Source organism: Lepidothrix coronata, unplaced genomic scaffold (genome assembly GCF_001604755.1).
Source record: "Lepidothrix coronata isolate B3197 unplaced genomic scaffold, Lepidothrix_coronata-1.0 Scaffold142, whole genome shotgun sequence".
NCBI classification, from domain to species: Eukaryota; Metazoa; Chordata; class Aves; order Passeriformes; family Pipridae; genus Lepidothrix; species Lepidothrix coronata.
This window is the reverse complement of record NW_016690322.1, coordinates 385509-406849: the sequence shown is the minus strand read 5'-3', so window position 1 is coordinate 406849 and position 21341 is coordinate 385509. Positions and strand designations below refer to the sequence as shown.

At 35.2% G+C, this 21341-nt stretch overlaps 1 protein-coding gene across 8 annotated transcripts in view; it reads left to right on the top strand.

Annotated features, from left to right (window-relative positions):
* NAALADL2 (N-acetylated alpha-linked acidic dipeptidase-like 2) overlaps positions 1-21341 on the top strand; it is a 469384-nt gene that overhangs the window by 345661 nt on the left and 102382 nt on the right. For 7 of the 8 annotated variants that reach the window (XM_017827775.1, XM_017827774.1, XM_017827776.1 and 4 more), the window contains 2 exons: positions 8179-8322; positions 17401-17493. In XM_017827775.1, coding sequence (XP_017683264.1) covers positions 8179-8322; positions 17401-17493 — 237 coding nt within the window. The remainder of the gene's footprint in view (positions 1-8178; positions 8323-17400; positions 17494-21341) is intronic. The other variant, XM_017827780.1, reaches the window with a different exon arrangement.

Sequence of the window (21341 nt, the reverse complement as noted above, 5' to 3'; positions counted from 1 at the left end):
AAATTGCAGAATACACCATCTAAGGAGTCTCTGCTGTGCCTTTTGCAATCGGATATGTCTGTCACGTATTGGCCTCATAAGCCACCAGCGTGCCTGTAGCAAATGTGGATAGAGCCTTCCCAAATCTTCGTTCGCGAAGCCTCGCCATGATGATGACTGTACCATAGACAACATATGCACGTGATTCTGAGTATTGCAATGTTCACTACATGCTATAAACAAAATAATTGTCATCCTAAACCTGTCACTTTCAGTGTTTTCTTAGAGATTTTCTGTTTCCATTCCATTTCTTGTAGAGCGTTATAGGGCTTTTATTATTTTTAATAACAATAAATCTCATTATTGTGAATAAACAGGACTCTACGCTTGTTCATAATCAGAACAACGATGGCATATGTTGCCTGATGTATATTCTGACTGCTGCAAACATATTTCACATAAAGCAAGACCCTTATTTTAATGTGTGTAGTGTCCATCATCACCGAAGGGAAGGAAATCTGTATAGGTGTCTCCTGTCCGTGTTTGTTTGTTTTGTCTGTGGTGGCCCTCACCAGTGTAGCAAAGCAAGGTTTATTTCAGGAGGGAGCAAGCCATAAGACCAGCCCATTGACTCTTGAATGTGCCAGAAGTTCCTTGTTTCTTGAAGTGGTGAAAACATAATTCCTGCAGGAGGTGCTGTGTACCTTTTCTGCTGTTGTGACTCAGTATTCCGTTTCTGAGCAGGATATCCCTGCTTGGTGCCTGCCTGGATCCTTTTCGCAAGAGGGAGAGAATTTTTTTGTCAGTGAAACTGATAACAAATTCTGTAATGTGTTTGGCTCCTGAATTCAAAATGTTCTGTAATATATCAGTTTTAAAAGCCATCTCTGTCACATCTTAGTCCATCAGTTTGATCTGTGTTCCCTCATGCACAGACCCACGTACACACGAGCTTCCCTCCAGATCCCGGTTCAAGAACATCGTGTAGTTAATGGGCTGGGAAATATATTTTCTGGGAGCAACAAGCAACTACATTTCATGTACAGACTTGCAGGTATGGGGTTCATGAAGTAATTTTGCCCTAAGAGGAAGATTAAAAAAAGGAAGTCCAAGTATGTGTCTGATATCTAATATTTTGGATTGTGCTGTAATTCTGAACATCAGAGCAATCACTTCAAGCAGTTCTGCTAAACTGCTTGGATTAATACCTCTGCATATTTTAGGAAAATAAAAAATACCAGCAATAATTTTTTTGTAGAATTATTTTATCATATAGTGTTTAAATTGCTAATTTGGTGCAAAGATATAAAATTTAAGTAAGAATCTTAATATTTCTTTTTGCAGTCCTTAATGATAAGTTATTATCCAATTTAAGACTCAGATAACTGGTTGCAGCAGATTGTGGTCAGTTCATTACATGGCTAATTTTTCTGAGCGTTTCCAATCTTTTTAGCACTGATTATTTCCACACACACCCTTACGGTGGGAAGTACCTGTGTTCTTAAATTTAATGAAGGTAGAAGATGCTAAGCATATCTTTTGCTATCAAGAACACCTCAAATAGAATCCAAAATTAAATACTAAAGTATTGAAGATTCTGGTTTGAATTCAGCATGCATGGCAAAGAATAAATTGTGCAGAAGCTGAAGTTTATGACTGTTAGATTTTTTTAATAAGCTTATTTTTAAAGTGCTAAGAACAATTTATTTTTTTGTCTTGTAAGGCAGGCAACTTCTGTCAACCCTTTTGAATATCCACCACCCGTTTGGACAGAGATTTGTATGTCCCATGACCAAACTGCTATCAGTGGAGAGTTTCTTTCATCTCAGTGGCAAGGAGAGCATTTTCTAACAGAGGAAAACCTGAGAATTATCTTATCCTTTCTCCCCTGTTACATTCCATTGTTACTAGAACATAAAAATATGTTTTAGCTATTTGTAATACGTGGAAGAATTGCTCTTTCCTTTTTATGGCTTAGTGGTTACACAATTGTAGGATACTTAAAAAGGAAAAATTTTACCTCCTGTCAATTGGTGTAGAAGCGTTATGTAATTTTGCTCCATTTTGGCCACTTATATGTCATTTTAAGTATTACCCACTACAACAAGCTAAATGAAAAGGGGGATTCAAAATGGTGAGAGATGTGTGAATTTTTTTTTTTTGGTTGCGTTTCTTTTTTTATTCTTGCCAATGTATTAAATATTCTCAGAAGGAAGCAGGGAAATTAATGAGATGATTATGCATCAGTGTGTCAAAGCAGTTTTACTTTTACACAATAAATGTGTTGCTTTTCATTCTATGTATCTTAAAAAGAAACAAGACAGTATTTTTAAAGTACATTAAGTAGTCATTAAGACAAGAGTGGTTTCCACTAAGAGGCAGGGGAGTGACTTTTTTTTCCTCTTTCATAATGGTTAAGCACATTTCCTTGTGAGGGAGGGAAAAAGATGACAGCAAGTTGTAGATGTATTTTTTCTCACATCAGATATAGAATTATTAGTTTTCTTCTTGAGTAATATATACACAGATTTGCATCCAATCCATTGATAAAATGTGATGTAAACGGAATGCAGTAAATATACTTTGTAAGAAAATCAGTAGTTCTATAGTTTTATGGTTTTGGGTACGTACCAGTGGATGTATGGTGTTGTTAACTGGGGAGTTTATCACAGGTGGTGTGATATCTTCGGTTTTCTTCTAAAATTTTGTCAACTCCTGACATCATGGGAACATGACGTTTTTTAAAAACTTATTTTTAAAGAAGTTTTTTTATCCATCACCAATGCTAAGAAAAAAATGAAAATCTTTTTCAGATCATTTCTGAGAACTCTCAGTGGCTTGTTTCCCTTCTAGGTGATCCTCACTGCCTTTCAGTTCTGTACTTTCTGTAAATGTGCATAAACCTTTTATAGGCACAGACATGTTTCTCACTCATATCTCAAATCAGCACACAGTTCTAAGTGTCCCTTGCCCACTTGAGATCATGCATCCCGAAATTCAAGCTGCCACAATGTTGTTGTAATTGGCAGAGCAGTTCATCATCTCGTGCTTCGCTGCCTGCAAAGCTGCTTTGAAAGCCCTTACATGTGGCTGTTGTTAAAATCCCTGGTTGCAGAATTTCAAAGTTCTTTTTTTTACAAAAGAGGAAAAAATGTTTTTCTCCGTGCTTCTAACAGTGGCTATGAAGCAAAATATTTCAAAAGTGACATGTTCCACACTGTAATTCTAGTGGATAATTCATAGAGAACTGAATAAAGACGTAGCGGGAAACTTTTGTTACCAGTTCTACTCTAGAGGCATTTGCTCCAGGTTCTACTCTTCTCTTGAATAACATTTTTCTGTATCAGTTACTTTTTTCTTACTCTTGCTGGTATTTTTTTAGCTTCTACATCTCAAGATACTCTCCAAGTCTGAAGCTATGGTCTTCTCCTTCCCATGAATAAAATCCATTCTTACTGCCATTTTAAACACCATGGGGTGTTCAGCACCAATTTTGTTAGTAGAAGAGGTCTCTTTTTGACTTTATATGCAGAAAACTATATGTCTGACTTTTAAAGTCCAAACACTGAGCAGGTGGGGGTGGGGGTGAGCCTTCCCAGAATTTCCTGTTCATAAGTGCTTGCAGAACAGCATCAGGTTTTCTGGGTCAATATTCTAACTGTATCCATTTACAGCAAGAAGTAACAGCCAGAATCAGTTTATTTTTCTTCCTTTGTTCAAAGAGAAAATTTAGGAAGGAAAAAAAAGTCAGTGACTTTGTGAGGTGTAGCTGATGGATACATTTCATATCAGAGATTAAATGGGATGTGAAGGCTTAATTGAAGTCTTTTTGAGTTAGAAGAGTTATGTCTATCTTAAAAATGCTGCTCATCGACTGTATTGTTAGCAACTGTAGCTGAAGATTTAATCAAGTAGCTGCTGCATGGCAAAATTATTATGATTACCAGTAGTGATGTGATTTTTAGTACCTGGGGCCACCAACCAGCTGGTGGAATCTCTCTGTTGTAGGCACTGCACAGTCCCTTTGTCTGGATAGATGTAAATCAGTAAAACCACAGATAAACTGATTTTGCAGTGAAGAATAAATCATTGTGCCTAACTACATGAGAGTCAGTGGAAGGTAACAGCTGTTGAATGTTATCAGCAAAGTTGGGGGGATGCTGTGTACGAGTTCAAAGCACAAAGAATAGAGATGTCTATGACATGCCAATTTATATGTCTTTTTTTGTCGTGTTAAATACAAGATCAAGCGCTGACAAAGGCATTTATGCTGGGAATCCTTAAATGTAAAAAATGCCACTTTCATGGAAATGGATTGAACTAACTTCACTTCAGGCAATTGAATGACAGAACCATCTTATTTGACCAAATACACATTATTCTGTCTTTTATGCTCTAATTTATTCCCATCATGTGCTGTGAAGTCCTGCTTGGAGTATCTATTCTCAGCATAAAACTGTTTGTCAAATTTCTATTAAGCTTAAGGTGAAAAATTAATGAACCATTCACTTCAGATATTTCAAAACTAATATGCTCTATTATTAATGCAGCAGAAAGTCAAAGATGTGGGTATGTACAATAATAGTTCAGTGTTCAGTCAGAATACTTTTTTTTTCTCTTTTTTTGGGGGGAACATCCTTAAAGCACTGTTTCAGGTCTTAGAAGGAATTATTTTGATGAATTCTATCAGTAAACTTTTTAGACAGGTTTAGTTGTTAACTTTTTGTTTTATCAGATCCTGGCAGAGGGTGACTTTAATAAACAGATATGATGAAATACAATGTTCTGTCCAGTCTTCCTGTGAATCTGGAATTTAAACAAAAGTTAACAGAAAATTGATTCATGTAGCAAAAAACTTTTTAGAGAAATATAAATAGAAGCCTATTTGCTAATACTAAGAAGCTGTGGGTGACGCAATGTTCTTTTAACTAGAGAGGTAAGGTGTTGTGACTAACTCTCATTTCATGTGCTCTGATCTTTCAGTCTTCACAAAAGTCACTGAAACAATGATAAAATTGTACTTTAGCCTAGAATTGAGTGACATATGGTGCACAAGTGTTACTATTAAATTCTCCCTGTAAAAGCTTTTCAGAAATCTCAGAACATGTTACAAATACCAGTAAGTTAAGTGATGGATCACTATGAAATCCTGGCTTCCAAATGTGTGTCCCAAACGGAGCAGTATGGAAGCTGGTGCTCTTTGTGCTTGCTTTGAAAAAGAAAACATAAAACACAGTCACTGCAAAAGTAGAAGTGCAGGCCTTGCTTTCTGCAAAGAAACTTTCTAAAGATTACCTCTGTTTGTGCTCCTAAAATTAACTTAATAATTGATTACCATATTTTTCTTCTCGCTTTACAGTATGTTCTCTAGACACTTTCTAAAATTAATAGTGGTTCTAGGCCTGGCACGGTTAGATTGTTAGACTTGCAGAGAAGGAATTCTGTTTCTTGGAAGAGTTTCATGCTATAAAACTAAATTTCATTACAAGCAAAATGTCAAATTTAAATTATCCTCAAAGCATTTGTTGTTTCCACAGATCCTGAAAGCACTCTGTGCTCCACAGAGTTTGGCATCCAGCAGAGAAAGTACCAGCAAGAATCTCAAACTTCTTTTGATATGTTGGTTCCTTTATGAAGTTGCACTGCACTTTTTCACAATCAGTATTTAAAAACTGAATGTTTGAGCTTTAACTAGCAGCCCTGGAAATCTCCAGATTTTTAAGTGTGCACTGGAGAGGATTGGTCTTGAGTCTTTCACTTTTGAAACCTGATCATGGTGCAGAGAGCTTTCCTCAGTCCTCTTAGCAGGCTACTTTCCTGGCAGCTATTACATGCCTGGAAGAGGCACTTTTCCTTTTTTTAAAAAAGTATTTTTTAATATTAGTTCCAATAATGCCTTTTTTTTTTTTTAATGGTTCAGGAAGTTCAGTTACTGGAGAATTCTACAGAAATCAGGCCTGGAAAAGATGTCAAGAGGTCATCTAATGCAGCACCTTCCCTCAGGGAGGGCATCAGCCATATCTCTGTCATTCCTGACAGATGTTTGATTACTCTTTTCTTTAGAAAGATTTCAGTTGTAGAGATTTTATCACCTGCCTAGGTAGGTCTTTATAAACTCCTTCTATTAGAGTTTTCCTTCCAGATAAATCTGCCCAGATAACTTAAATCTGCCTTTTTATATATTTCTTTTCTATTTGTCCCATACATCAAATTCCATCTTCTATTGTTAAATGATTAGTTTTTAAACATGGGGCGGTTTCTCCTGTAAGTTGTTCTCAAAAGTGTATCTTTCAAAGCTCATTCAGGTGTGAAGCTCAAATTCTGAGTAACTGGAGAAGGGAGAGATGCTTCTCATCTGAAACATTTTGAGCCTCATTGCTCTTCTAATACAGTCTGCAGATTGACAAACACTACACAGAAAATAATGTCTCAATTCCCCATCTCTGTAGGACATTTTAGGGCGTTTTTTGATTCCAGAAACTGACTCTCAAAGCCTGAGCAAACTGATTTTACCATGTTTATAATGTTTTGAGCCAGTTTCACCTTTCCACTTAAAAATTTGCCTGATTCTTTCAAAGTGAACACTTGTCACTTTGTATTAAAGCTGAACCATGGTTTTTGTTTTTCCATATTTAAATAATACAGCTTTGGTCAATTTTTACATTATGCTTAAGGGCATATTATAAAAAGTCTCAGGAGTTTCTAGCATAAAAAGAATGAAAACTGGAGGTTGTGACTGGATTTTTTTTTTTTTATGTTGTGCTTCAGCAATAGCAATCCTAATAGTATTTTTATAGAAATGTATTAGAACATGTGCTGCTGATTTCTGATAGCTCCCTCCCTTTGTGATTGCAGTCACACAGGATGTAAAGGATGCCTTTGAGTAGTAAAGAACTCCATGTTGACAGAAAATATGGTGTTTGTTTCCAGGAGGTCTCAGAGGGAGGCCTTGTATTCTGAATCTCTAGTTGAATGCTGGAAATGATTCAGTGGGGGCAGGTATATTGGAAGGCTTTGAGAGTGTTGCAAGTTGTTCTGGAGCTGTGTCCTGCCGTGGGCTATCAATGTCCTCTCCCTTTCCATGGTGGGCTTTTCGTCTGCAAGAGTGTTCTTGCTTTCCATGGGAAGAGATGATACCTCTATTGGCCAGAAGAAATAGCTGAGATGTTTTGTCCTGAAGTGCTTCAGAGCACTTCCATGTGCAGAATTAGCCTGTTTTCTTTTGCCAGTTCTTTCAATTGGTCTCCCAGAATATCTCATTGTCTTATCAGAAACATAGATGTGTGTGGAAACTCACATTTTTTTCAGTTGAAGGGAGATTTTAATATTTGCATGAATCTGTTGTTATTGAGTGGTTTGTGCTACGACTTCTTAAGTTCTTTAAGCTGTAAATGAGGTAGTGACTTTCTGATCCATACCTTACTTCACTTGATGTGTGTGTCTGTTTAGTAGTACCCTCTTATTTCAGGTCTTCATGTGATCCTTCAACTTCCCATCACAGAAACACCCCTGCATTTATAAAATACATGAGAGTCACTTTAACTGCATTGAATCCACTTTGAGTCAATGAAGTGACCAGTTTGTAGCCTTTCAAAGAGGTTGGTGTATATCAGAATTTTCAGGGTTTCTGGTATATGCAAGGAAGCACATCTCATCAAATTGCCAGTATATTATCAACATGCCTCATTTTTGGTGTTTTTCTTGTCAGCTAAATAGCACAACTTCTCTAGGCAAAATAAAGCCTAATCAGTAATAACTGTTCAATGCAGATGGATACTTGCACATGATTCTGGGCAGTTTAAATGTCTGCTCTTCCCTGTAAGGCTGTGTTCAATTTTTACTCGAATTTGGAAGTTATTTCTGATCTATAATTGTATTTTTCAATGTTTCCTTGAGTACACACCAATTTAATTTAGTGTGTTTAAGTCACATACAGTCCAATATCTGCACGGACTCTTTGTCAGCTTCTTTCTTGTGGAACTATTGCCCAAATACTGTAATATGCACATGCAATTTTGTGGTACATGGTCTTGAAAAGACTTTTTTTTTTTTCAATAAGGTAAGTACCAAATAACAGCTGCTTATCTGTGTCAGTTGTTTTAAGCTGTGTTATAGAGATTTGTGGGGTTTATTTGGTTTATGATGGATTGAAATCTAATTTTCATTTACAAAATTGCCCTTCTCTTTCCGTTTTTTAAGATGGAAGCTACAGGCAAAATCGACTGAACCTCACAACACTGTTAGTACAACCAATTTCTGCAATGCTTGCCAGAAAACTTGTTTCCTTACCTGAGGACAGTGTCCAAAAAGATAGGTGTACACCCCTCCAGCTGCCACCTACAGGTAATGCTTTTTAAGTACACTTTCCCTCTAACTATGGAATGTTCCTCAAGGACTCCAAATCCATTTTCTGTAACTGTATACAACTAAGAGGTTTAGCTGGTCATGAGTATGTTTTGCTGAGCTGCTTTCTAGGAGGCACTATGAACAGCCTAAAAATTATGCTCCTAAAATCTGACAGATGGAAGCTTTGGTTTAAAAAACCAAGTAATTATCTTAGAATAAGACATTAAGCACTAATTCTTAATACTGATGTAAAACCTCCTCTGTGTAGATACCATCACTAGGTAGGTTTTGTTAATTGGTTTTTAGGACTTACTGTACTATAAAGAATGTGATTTTAACATTAAAGCACCAAGAACAGTATTATTGTATAGGTTTTTTCCTGTCTATTGTACAATAATACTGTAATTCTTAACAGTGATATGTCTCTCTGTATTCCTTAATTTGTATCTGGTATAGAATAAACAATGTATTGTTATCTGAACCTTCAGGCACCTTTTTCTCCAGGTTTCACCAGAAGAATGGTCCTGATGATAAGAATAAAAGACCTTGAGTAGAGATAGATGAAATGAAAGAATGCATTCAGAGTATATATTTAGATATAATGCCATTAGCAAAGTCACACAGATTAGTGCTTGAACAAACTTATTGCTATTGTGGGAAAAAAATAAGGATACAGTCTTCCAGCAAAGATACTGCAGTGTTTCAATGAAGGAACAGCTTCCAGAGAACGTTCTAGATGAGATGCATGTTCAGTAATTCTGTCTTCATTTTTGTTTGGTACCTATCCATCTTTCACCATAAAAAAAAATGCAGGAAAAAAAAAGGTGTATTTTTTTATAATGCCTGTTTAAATGAAATGATTTGAAGCTGTGGTCTTGGAGGGGAGGAAGCAGATTAAGTTAGCCACTGTATCCTGTTCTACAAACAGCGATGACAACAGTAAAAGCTAATTTTAAGGAAAACCAATGTACTATCACGTGTGTACTGTATCACTTGTTTATTGCTTTTGGAAAGTTATTGTGGAATAGCAGTGCAATACAACAAGTCATAAAAAAGGTTGATTAATTTTATGACTTGTGTTAGCATTTGTAGTTATACATACTAAACAGGGAGGCAGAAGACCTCCTGCTTCATGGCTTAAGCTGCTATGGTTAGGCAGGACTATTGCTCTCCATGCATGGCTGACTAGATACTTTAAAGATTAACTGATCGTCCCCACAACCAGTAGAAAATGGAGAAAGGCCATTTTGGAAGGAGGAAGTGCTTTACTGTTCCAGGTAGGATGTGTGAAGCTTGCTGGTATTGTTGGAATTTTAAACAGCTGAAGTGCCTGAAGGAAAGCATGAATTTGGCCTGGCAAATGACACTCATTTTAGAAGGATAAAAGCATTCACAGTGAATGTTTCTCAAAAAGCTCTTTGTGGAGGCTGCAGGACAGAATCACCTAAAGGGTGACTTATTCTGCTTTTTCTGTGACTGGTTGGTGTGGCATTTCTGTTTTATTTCACTGAGAAGACAGGTATTCTGTGAGGTGGAAAATTTCTGGAAAGACTATTCCAAGGCTAGTAAGAGCCAGTCCAGGCTGTGTCTGATTTCCTGTAAAGCTTCTGAACCACAGTAATCCATGTGGGATTTTTTTTTAAACTCTTAATTTATTGAGAAAATAGGGACTATAATAAGAAGCCTTGTATAATTCTGCAATGTTTTATGATGTATTTTGCCTTGAAGTAATGGTGAAACTATGGATGTGCTGGAGCATATAGTGTGCTGAAGTGTTCAGTAGCAGCCTTAATGGAAGAGATAAAAAACTCGTCTTATGATAAGAAATTGTGTAGAACTGTTTAATAAGAGTAATAACTAAAGAGATAACACTGAAGAGAGCAAGGCATTTGAAAACAGTGAAGGTTGAATTTGCAGTCTTCCTGTTGATTTGAAGAAGCTTAAGAGAGAGATTTCACTTCTGACGTAGAACTCATCACTCATCTGTCAAAAGAGGGGAATGAGCAATTCAGATGATTGGTTGGCTTGAAATTTGTTAGGATAAAATGATCATCATTCTCTCATCAGTCTGTTCCAAAAACTGAACAGCAGATTCATCAGTAATGATTAAACATTTATATATAGTTTTCTCATATTGCCTCTTTTTCCCCTTAGCCTTGCAGTTTTCAAGAGACAAAATGTGACAGAGTGAGTGAGAGGATATGGAACAAACATCCGAGATAGATTGACTGCTCAGAGCCTACAAAGCAAATAGTGGGAATTGAAGTTAGTTATTAGTTTTGTATTAGATGAAGTTAGTAATTAGATTTGCTTTTTGTGTAGCAAGGTAGTTGTTGTTAATCCTCATGAATCTGAATCCATGAATTTTTTCTCCAAAATAGGCAATTAGAAGGAGTTTGAGTGAAGCTTTATAGAGAAGCTGTAAAGTTTTGAAGCTTTCCTTTTTTTATAGGATATTAGTAGGATATTGTTAGAACGTTGTGAAGGTGGTTGTAAAACAAAAGCACTCCTATAAACGTAAATGAAGAGAATCCTGCTGTGTGTGAACTGTCCTTGTTTTTTAAGTTACCTGCCAGTTGGTAGATTTCAGTCAGGTGAAAATCATCCCTTTTCAATTAATCTGTTGAGTATTTAATTTAAATCTGTTTAGTGGGATTTAATTTAAAAAGTCCTTTTTTGCCACTAGTGACCAAATACTTTGTTGTTAAATGGAAAACCTGAAGGTCTGGTAGTTAAAAACACGAGTAATATGTAAGTAATTTTTCTCTTTGGTTTTAAGTGTTGGTTTGGTTTAAGTGTTGGTTTTCATACTTCTCGTATCTGAGAAGACAGAAGATAAGAAAGATCAAGGATTTAACTATTGATCAGTGTCCAGGTGTCTGTGGCATCATCCTATTCTTCCATTCTTTTCCACATTTTTGTTGTTGGTCACTCTTGGAGATAAGGACTAGATGGGCAGCTGGTCTGACCTAATACTCCTGGGCAATAGAACTCAAATGACAGGAAGTATAATGCAAGCAGTGTGTCGATCTCACTTAAAGGATCACTCATGCTGTGATCTCACCTAAGGGCTTCTAAGTTTCTTTAGCCAACTGATGCTTAAATCCAACCCCATTTCTCTCTTTGTATAGATCGACCAAGATTATTAAAGGTGTATTATTTCAGAAAATATCAATGGAGTTAACATACGCAGAAGAAGATCCCATTTCTTACCAGCTCTACATCCCTTTTGCTGACACCTAGGTGTCATTTCTTTTTATATTTTAACCTATAAAATAGTAAAACCAAAGCATAAATAGTTTGAGTAACTTGAATGATATCAAACACTGTGTGAATAAGAGAGCCACCTATACAAAGACACAGGATTCTGCTACAACGAGTAAAATTACTCAGATCTAAATGCTTTTTAGGTAGAACCTTTTAATCTTTTGTAACTTTTTTTAGCCTAAAAAATACAGTCATTGATCAATACTGAATCATCATAGTGACTGCAATGCAAGACTACATTCTAGGCTGCAAACAAATCCACCTCTGCCAAAAAAGGAGAGTGGATCAGATAACCAGAAGTGACTTACTGAAAAGGTTTGTAGCACAACATAAAGAAGAATTTTTATAATACTTTAAACATCTATTTTATACAGTTCCACATGTCAGATGTTTACTATACTGAGTTTTTAGTCAACTCTGATCATGTGAAGTTTGAACCATTAATTACACAAAAGCAATAATTAATTGGAAGAATCCTGTAGTTTCCATATTACACGATCATCATCCAAGACAAAGTTCTCTGCCAAGTGGTGCACTAGTGCAAATCAAGCCTGTCTTCTATTCAGTCAGAGGAAGGGCATGAAAAGGATATATATCTCCTCCTATTAGGCTACAGCCTTGTGCTCTTGTTATATGTGTTTCTCCTTCATAGTTTGCTACCTGTCAGAGAAAAGAAAGGGCACCATATTTAATAAACTCTGGCCATGCCATCATACACTGTGATACCAGTGCACAAACAATCCCATAATTTCTAGGTGCTTGGGCTATGCTAAACATGAATCCAAGAAAACAAATAGAGAAAGATGCCAGCATAATGTGTGGCAGTGCATGTTACTGTATCTACAAGATATGAAGTCACTGTACATAACAATAGGAATATAACAGTGTTCTGCAGGTATCTCTTACTGCCATTTCAAAGAAGTACATGTTAAATAGGGAAGTCTGATCTAATTCAGATATACTAGATATGAAAATTTACAGACACTTATACCAGTACTCTCAGATTTTCTTTTCATGATTGCTTTAAATTTTGTTCTTTAAGTTCATGGAATGAAATAAGCATGAACAGTGAGAAGCATTTTTTATGTATCTTCTCTCTACTCCCACCTGAAGCCTCAAGAGTTTTTCTACCAGAACTGTAAACAGTCGAGGTATATTTTCATAATTGTGTTCTCTGCCATTGTTTTTCTATGTGATGCTTTGGTTTTGATTGCTGTAAAGCAGGTAAAGAAACTGTCAAAATAGTGTGAGGTTATGAAATTCAACTGTACCATATGAAGCGTTTTCAGCTCTCTTTGGTACTAACTTTGACACATTGATTTTGTATCCCATTTAAGCCATCCCAGTTTAAAGCCTTCTTAAAGGACTTTATTCTAGACATTGCTTATTTTCAGAAGCTCTTAATCTGAATAGTTTTATTTCTGGATTCCTCATTGTAGGTCAGAAAAGATAATCAAATAGCAAGAAATTTATTCATTAAGCTCTTCAGACAAAGATTTGGCTTGGAAACTCAAGATCTATGAATATCCATTTAAAAAAGGGGATATATTGTTAGTAGGCAACATAGTTGGTTAATCAAATAGAAATCTATTAGAGAAAAATATTAGGGATACCAGATTTCAAAGAGACTGTATCTAGATGGTGCACTGCTTACACAAAAAACCCCACAAACAAACAAACAAAAAAAACCAAACAAACAAACACCAAAGAAAAAAACCCAAATCGCTAAAGACTCTCTGTTACAGGACATCTGTCCTGGAGGTTTGATCCTGTGCAAATAATTTTATAATTCAACAGTGCTGTACCTTGCGTAAATTCAGTATTGACTTTTGCACATGCAATTTGATAGTGTCTCACAATATTTTTTCAGAGATTATTTAAATTATTAGGTATATACTATTTTATGTTTATTCACTTTTCTAAGTATGTCATTATGTTGCATATAGTGTTTTTATATGTAAGTTCTGATGTTACATAAATGCTTATGATGATTACAGTTCTTCATTTAGAGTTTTGTGTTTGAACTTAATTGAAAACTGACATAAAATATGTAGTAGATAAGGTTTTGCACTCAAATTGACATGATGAAACACTGAGAACTAACTGAAATATGTTTTTCACAGTTCAGTGAGATTTTAAAAGCCCGTTAACTAGGCAGTCTAAGATGGTAGTAGTAGTTTGGAATTTTTACTCAATTATTCTAGAAAATGTCTAGTGAAAATAAAGCATTTGTTTCAAACTACAGTAAAATCTGGTGTTATATATGTTTTAATGTTTACTTGTCATACCTGTGTGATTAACAGGGTATTCCAAAAACTGCATACCAGGCCATATTATTTTTTACAGTATCACCAATAGAATATAGGAAATCTATGATATATTTGATTATTGGTTACATATAAATAGCTTACTGTGTTTCTACACTGAGTGCAGTTAGTTCTTATTCTACCATCATGTTCTGTGGTATTTGATATTACTTTACAAACCTCTGCTCTTGGGGCAAATAACTTAATAAAAACAGTGGCTTTCATTTTTAAAGGAATCCTTGGCCTTCAGGGGTGTCTGAAAAGCTTGGTAATGTGTGGTCAAAAAGTTAGAAGTTGAGTTTTTAAAGCCTAGTGTAAGGTTTCTGAATGACTGGAACAAGAAATCTGTCAAATTTAGTATTATTATGACTATTTCAGCTTATTCTGTGCCCCCTAAGTTAGTTACATGGCCATGGATGTTTGATGAAGTTTGAAATCTTTAGTTTAATTGTGATTTCAGACTGATGTCTGTTTATTCAGGTGTGGTTTGTGTTGATTTCAACAGAAGTATATTGAAAACTGCATTACATTCAGTGTACCTTATTTCTGCAGTCTTCTGAAATAACTTCTGGTTTTATGATCCAGGAGCTATCGAAATGCTTGAATTAGTTTAGTTCTCAGTGCTTCTGTACTGGAGCTAAATGTGATGTCAGGAATTTTTTTAAATGAATAGCAAAAATCTCGTCAAATTAGTTCAATTTTTGAACCCAAGTCCCCAAAGATACTTTTCAAAATTCAGTACTCAAAGCAATGCTCAGAAAACTGTCTGATTATAGGCATTTAGCATGATCAGGATTCAAGAATTTAACCAATATGTTTGAAAGTGAGGCTCAAACTTATACTCCTCTCTGTTTGTATGAGCTTGGGATGAGGTTAAAAACAAACAAAAAAAGAAACAAGACATAACTCATGGTGTGTTTTAACATAGATACTGCAAGTAGATTTTTTTTTACTCATCTGGAGTACTAAAATTGTCAGTCAAATGAATGGGAAATAGCCATGATTTCTAAAAATAACTGTGTAAATAGGAGAGGAGAAGGTAGTCATTTGGTATGAGACAATTTACAGTTCCAAATCACAAAAGAAAGAAATTAAAAATAACAATTAATACATTTCTTCTGTTTCAGAAGTAGCTTTTGGCTTACATATACTCAAAGTGTATCCTGAATCATGTTAAGTTAAAGTCTCCTCATAGTTTTCCAGAGAATACAGAAAAAAAACAAGAGAAAGATGGCAAGATCTTTAAATTATAGCATAAGGAAGAGAGGTTTGTTGTCAGAACTCTTTAAAGGGATTAAATTTTGCTTCTGCTGTGTACTCTGAAGAGTACTTTCAGCCTTTTCATCTGATGTACTAAGCCTTTAAGCCCAAGTCACTTTAAGCTGACTACTGTGTTACATGACTATTAACTCAAATATCTGATTCTAGAATATGGTGTATTGCCAGAAGTTAATTTTCTGTTTCTTCATTGTTGGTTGAAGACTGGATAGCTGATGTCAGTTAAGGAAAAACAATGAAGTTGGTTGTCTTCAAAAGGATTAATCTTTTTTTCTGAAGTGGAGCCCAAAGAAATGAGTATCTGAAGTGTTGTAAGAAAAGGAAAGGAAATCAGTTTTGAATTTAAAACTATTTTTCAAGAAGACTGAATTGGCTCTAGAGTGGTTGTAGGTGAGAATCAGCAGCAAGAAGTAAGTTGCATAGTTTGGATTAAATTTAAGCTGCTTAATCAACATGGATGATTTGAGCTCTTCTCACATTTTTCTGAAAGACCCTTTGGGAACCCTTTGGATAATTTTTTTTTGTTTTAAATCAAATACTTTTTAAAAATTCTAAAATATTATCTGTGGATTTATAGAACAAACACGATTCATCATCACATGGTGTTAATAAACCTTACAGTAATTTACGTCAGAAAGGTAAAGTTAACTGCATGACAAATCAAAATTAACTTGCTGTGATTGATTATTGAAAAATCATGATCTGTGGTTTATTTTTGATTAACTTGCTTGACTTGCATTTTCTTTCATGTTGTATTCGAGCAAAAGCAGAACACGTCTATTGATAACAGAGGAGGTCTTGCCTGAGTGAAAAACAGAATAATATTTCTGGTACATTTTTTTACAACAAAGATCCTAACAGTTGGTTTGCTTTTTTCAATGGTAAATGAATACTTGTGAATTAAAATATATTAGATTTTATTTTAAGAGAATTTTCAAGTTAACATCAAGTATCAGCAAATGAACCTTGAAGAACAGTATCATAATGATGTACTGGTTTTATTTTACATGTTGCAGTAAACTCCCCACTTGTATGCTTCCCATATCTTGGGAAACAAAGCCTGGAAACAAATTGTCAGGAATAGATCTGTGGGAGAATAATAGCCTGGGAGATAGAGAGCAAAATGATCAGGGGATTATTTTAATTTAGGTGTGTGACAGTTGGGGTATGGACATGGAAGGAATTCTGTCTCAGAGATGCCTTTAAACACAGGGGGGTGGTGGATACCTGGATGGAAGAGACCTTCCCTGAGTGTCTGGGGTGACACACTGATTATTGTCACACAATTGCTACCTTTGAAGTTAGAGCAGCTTAAGACATTTTCATTTTTCTCAGATAGAAGTTATGACCTTTCAGATGAGATGAATGTTAACAAAGTCTATTATAATGCAAATGAAACATTTGGAAGGTAGTTGTTTGGTTTCCCTTGTCACAAACTGCAGGAGTTTGTGTGGTTACTCTGTCCCACTGCAGGGCAGAGGACAGTTAATTTTTTAAAGCTATTTTAATTCAGACATTTACTTTTCCCTGGCTTTATTCTGTGCCACGCTCTCAACTGGCTGAGCAATACTGGCAAGTCCCTTATGTTTTAGCAGATTTTAAAATTTTCCTGCCTATTATTTCCTCAGTTGATACCAGCAAAGCCAAAAAAACTGACTTCTGTTGGCATAAGTTCAGAAGTGTATCACCAAAGGCTGGGCTGGCGGTGTGGGTAGTAATGGAGAGGTCTAACTGTTCCCATCTGATTTAACATAGGGGTGTTTCTCCAGAAGAAAGTGTAATAGAAACCAGGTAAAATTTTGTGAATGTTATTGATGGATTGACCTGGGTGAAGGATCAGCTGAGAAAAACCTATAAAGAGTAACACAAATTTCATATTTACAGAAGTATGTAAATCCTACTCATTTAAGGTTTGTTTTTTTTTTCCCCTGGTGTATTCTGGCAACATTTATTGAACAAATTCAATGATCTTTAAACTCAAAGAGTAGAGATCTCTTTTGAGATTCCAGCTTTGAACCACACAGCTAAAACAGGTCTAAAAAAAAAATTAATGTAATACTACATTTTTTAATCTCTGGTTCCTCTTCAGTATAATTTTATTTTTAATCTTTTTTTTATTTTTTTTTTACCTTTTTTAATATATGTGGAATTTTTTCTGTGTTCTGTAGATTTCTTGGTTAGATAAACAAGTTTAACTCTTTTTTTTTTTTTAATCTTTTAACAGGAAAAAAAATAATCAGTCTGAATATTCAGTCAGTCACAACTTACAAGACTATTTCTAACGTTATTGGATATTTAAAAGGAGCTGTATTTCCTGGTAAGTATCCCTTTATCATTTGTATCAGTTATTTATTTCATGATGACTGGGAGTCACAGGTGTGATCAGGATTCTGTTTTGCCACATAATGCAGTGGAAGGAGAGATCCTTAATTGTAGTCATTTTGTGATTTGATTTATGACAGAACAGAACATAAGGGTTAAAGAGAGAAAAAGCTCAAGGGGGTTGTAGTTACAATAAACACATGTTTACATGAGCATCAGGCATTACACATAGACTATAGAGAGTATTAGTAGTTTATACCAAGTAACTGTGTTATGGTTTTAATTTTAATATGGTTTTAACACTTGCTGCAGCCTTACATTGTATTACAGTCATGCCTTAAGCTAGTTTCATACAATTCTATGAATAATGATTACTGTTCTCTATGTCTAATAATTAAAAAATAAGATTCTAAATGCAACTGAGACATAAAGCACAACCCCCCTCCGTCCTTTGATGCTGTGCATGGATAATGTGATAATCAGGATATTCTAAGAATGAAGATCTTATGAAGATATCATAAGAATGAGATTATTCTGTCTGTAAGTGAATTTGCCTAAGAAGTGAAGGGTTTCTGCAACGTGAATGAACACTGTTACTTAACTGCTGGTTACTTACATAGTGCAAAGCATTGTGGAGTTAGTCCAATTCCTAGGGTACAGATGATGATCATCAAAACATCATCACACTTGCCTTAATACTCTTTTATCAGGTTCAGAGGAAAGGATGCAAATTTATTTACAGTCCCTTAGGAGGTGGGCCAGTCATTTCATATTTTAAGTCATAGAGAAGGGAGAGGAGAAAATTGTTATTCCTGTTAGTGAAATAAGGACTCAGTTTTGTATGAGCTAAATGTTTCTCACCAGAATACTGTGAATACTGTAAATTCACCAGTGAATACTTCTCACCAAAATATTTTTTTTGAAACAACATAGAAAACAATTAGCATGGTGAATTTAATTTCAGTAAAGGATTTAATTTCCTTCATTAATTTGAAGCTACCAGTCTACTGTTGCTAATATTTTTCAAATAGCTGTCATGGAATTTGAAGGGCAGAAACTGCCATGTTTAGACATTCTTTCTACTGAATTGTGAAACAGAAGCAAGCCAGCTAATAAAAACCATGCATCAGTTTATGTTTAATAAATTCTGTATCTCCTCTTTACCTGAATCTTTCATCTTATTATTGCATTCTTATTAAGAAGCTACTTTTTAAGGGTTTGTCAATATGTGCTGAACTTAAAGAATTAAAGGATATATAATCAAGTGAAGTCAAAAGCACATTCCAGATGGCAACAACTTGTCCTGTAGATGTCTGGCTGAACAAGAGCCATAGCAACTGGCTGCTAATGTAGGCACAAGTTAAACATCTAATGCACAGACAGATACATCTAGGTAATGGTGATCTTAGCTGATGTTTGATTTGAGGAGTAAGAATGAGCATCTCAATTCTAACCAAGATATTAAAAGATTTAGGAGAAGATCAAATGTGCTGCTTGATAGCAGTTTAAAACTTGAAAAATGTAACACTGATTTTATAGCTCCATTGGACATGGCTGAAAGGGGGATATATAACAAGAGAAGACAGTATAAAGAGACTTGTCCAGCCCGTCACTAACCTGAACACTGTCCTTCTTATCACCTCCAAAAGTATCTGATGGGTATTTTTTTCTCTATTTCTAGTCTTTTCTCTTTTTTCTTACCATGTGATTCTGAGAAAGGACAGCTACTGCCTCTGCAAGCATGACCATCCTTTCTCCTATGCTTTTCCTGTATTTGTTTGCTTCAGGGTATTGCCTCTATTCAAGAGAGAGAGATGTGCAGAGATAAAGAATTCTAAAGGAGACACCAGCTGTTATGTTTTGCCCCTGCTCGTTCAGCTGGCTTCTCCTACAGTAAACTGCTGCTTGCAGCTTCTGCTCCATCAAAATGTCCCACATTATTTTAATAATGTCTCTTCCCTTTCCCCTTCACATAATATGGGGTAAGTGTTGACCCTGTCTGATCCCTCTGTGTTAGTGGCATTTCTTTTAATGACATAGAAACCTGTAAGGCCATTAATTTCTGTTCCAAATTCCTTTCATTAAGTGACTTGAAGACCCTATGGTTTTTCATTGTTAGTGCAACCTATAATTAAGCATTTCATGGTGCAACACACAAGTTGCAAAATTATGTGATTTAGATTGCATTTTGTTACATTATTATGTACACTTAGGTTTACACTTTGCATGTCTATTTTTAGAAAGAAATTTTCATTTACATACCTACACACTCCCCAAGCAATTGATTAAAAATATTGTATTATACGTACATAACAAATCCTCTGTTTGTAAAACATTTTTGATTCCATATAAAACAACATGCCTTTGTATTTTGCTGAGCTGATAAAAGTCCAGTTTAATAGAGAATAGGTTTATAATCAAAGTCTGTTATGTTCTATTAAAATCGTTTCTAGGCAACAGTCACTGTAAAAAATACTGAGGAATAGATATATAATTTTATAAGCAAATATAAAATGTTGGCATTTTACCACCTATGTGTTGCCACATTCTGGTGTACTGACAGCAAGTGCAAAGTGAATCCCCATGGATAAAGAAAATAAACCAAAACTTTTGCACTTTTTGGAACCCAAACAACACCCAGAGGTTGTTGTGGATCTGGCATCACTTGATAGCTGTTCTGTTCTCTATTGGTATCCTGAAATATTGAAAGAAACCTTTAAAAGACTAGATCTTGACCAGAAAGAAACTACTTAATATCACAACAAAATCAGTGAGCAGTCCTTCAAAGAGGCTTTGGTTGTGAATTCATCTCACACAGAAGGTCTAGTAGTTCAGTAAGTCATTCAGCATAACTCAGCTTTGACTTCTCTGACAGGCCTCAGTCACACTAGTCATTCATGCTATTTCATACCATTGTTTTTGGAATAAAATAAGGGGGTTTTTTCCTCTTGTGAGTGGTATATGGATTATATGAATACCTTGAGAGATTAAGATTTAGTGTTATTTCTCTGTAAGAAAAGTGTTGTTTGCCTTTTTTTTTTTTGGGGGGGGGTAACCATAGGTGTGTTCTTTATTTCAGGCTGAAAGTTCTTGCTTTTCATCCTGTAAAGTGCTTTCTCCCAGCATTAACAAAACTACTGGGTCTGACTTTCCATTTCTGTATCATTCATTATCTCTATTCCTCTGTCATGTCTCCTCTCTAAACCTGCAGTCCAGGTATTTTAATGTCTCCTTACATTGAAGTCTAAGTCCTGATCTATAACCGTTCTGGTTACCAGCTGCTCAACTGCTGTTTCTGCCATGTCTTTTTTGAGATAGGGTGGTGAGCACTGAACACAGTCTTCCAGGTGAGGGAGTACTAATACTTTTGTATTTTATTTATGTTACCTATTGTAGTACCACACCTTTTGTTTTCTTTTTTGGATGCTAATGTGTATTGAAGACAGTTTCCTACTTATTTTTACATTTTCATAACACTCTAATGTAAGCATGGAAATATTAGATTGTCTATATGACAAAGCCCTGCTGTAAAAATGGTATATATCAGATTTATAAGGAGAGAAGTAAGCAAACAATGAAGGCAAGTGCACGGAGGTTTAATTAGGAAAGGATATACATATATTTATTTACTAGCTCATTTTTAAGTAGTACTCACGGTTTTATGTATATATGTTGTATGATTGTCTTGCATGTAATCATATAAATTTTTGTTGACAGCTTTGTATTGTACTAATGAGATTACATACCACTAACAGAGTTCATTTTTTAGGGTTATTTAGAATTCTTTTAACGCTGGGATCCAGAAGAAGTAAATTTCCTGTCTATCTTTCTTTTTTTCACATT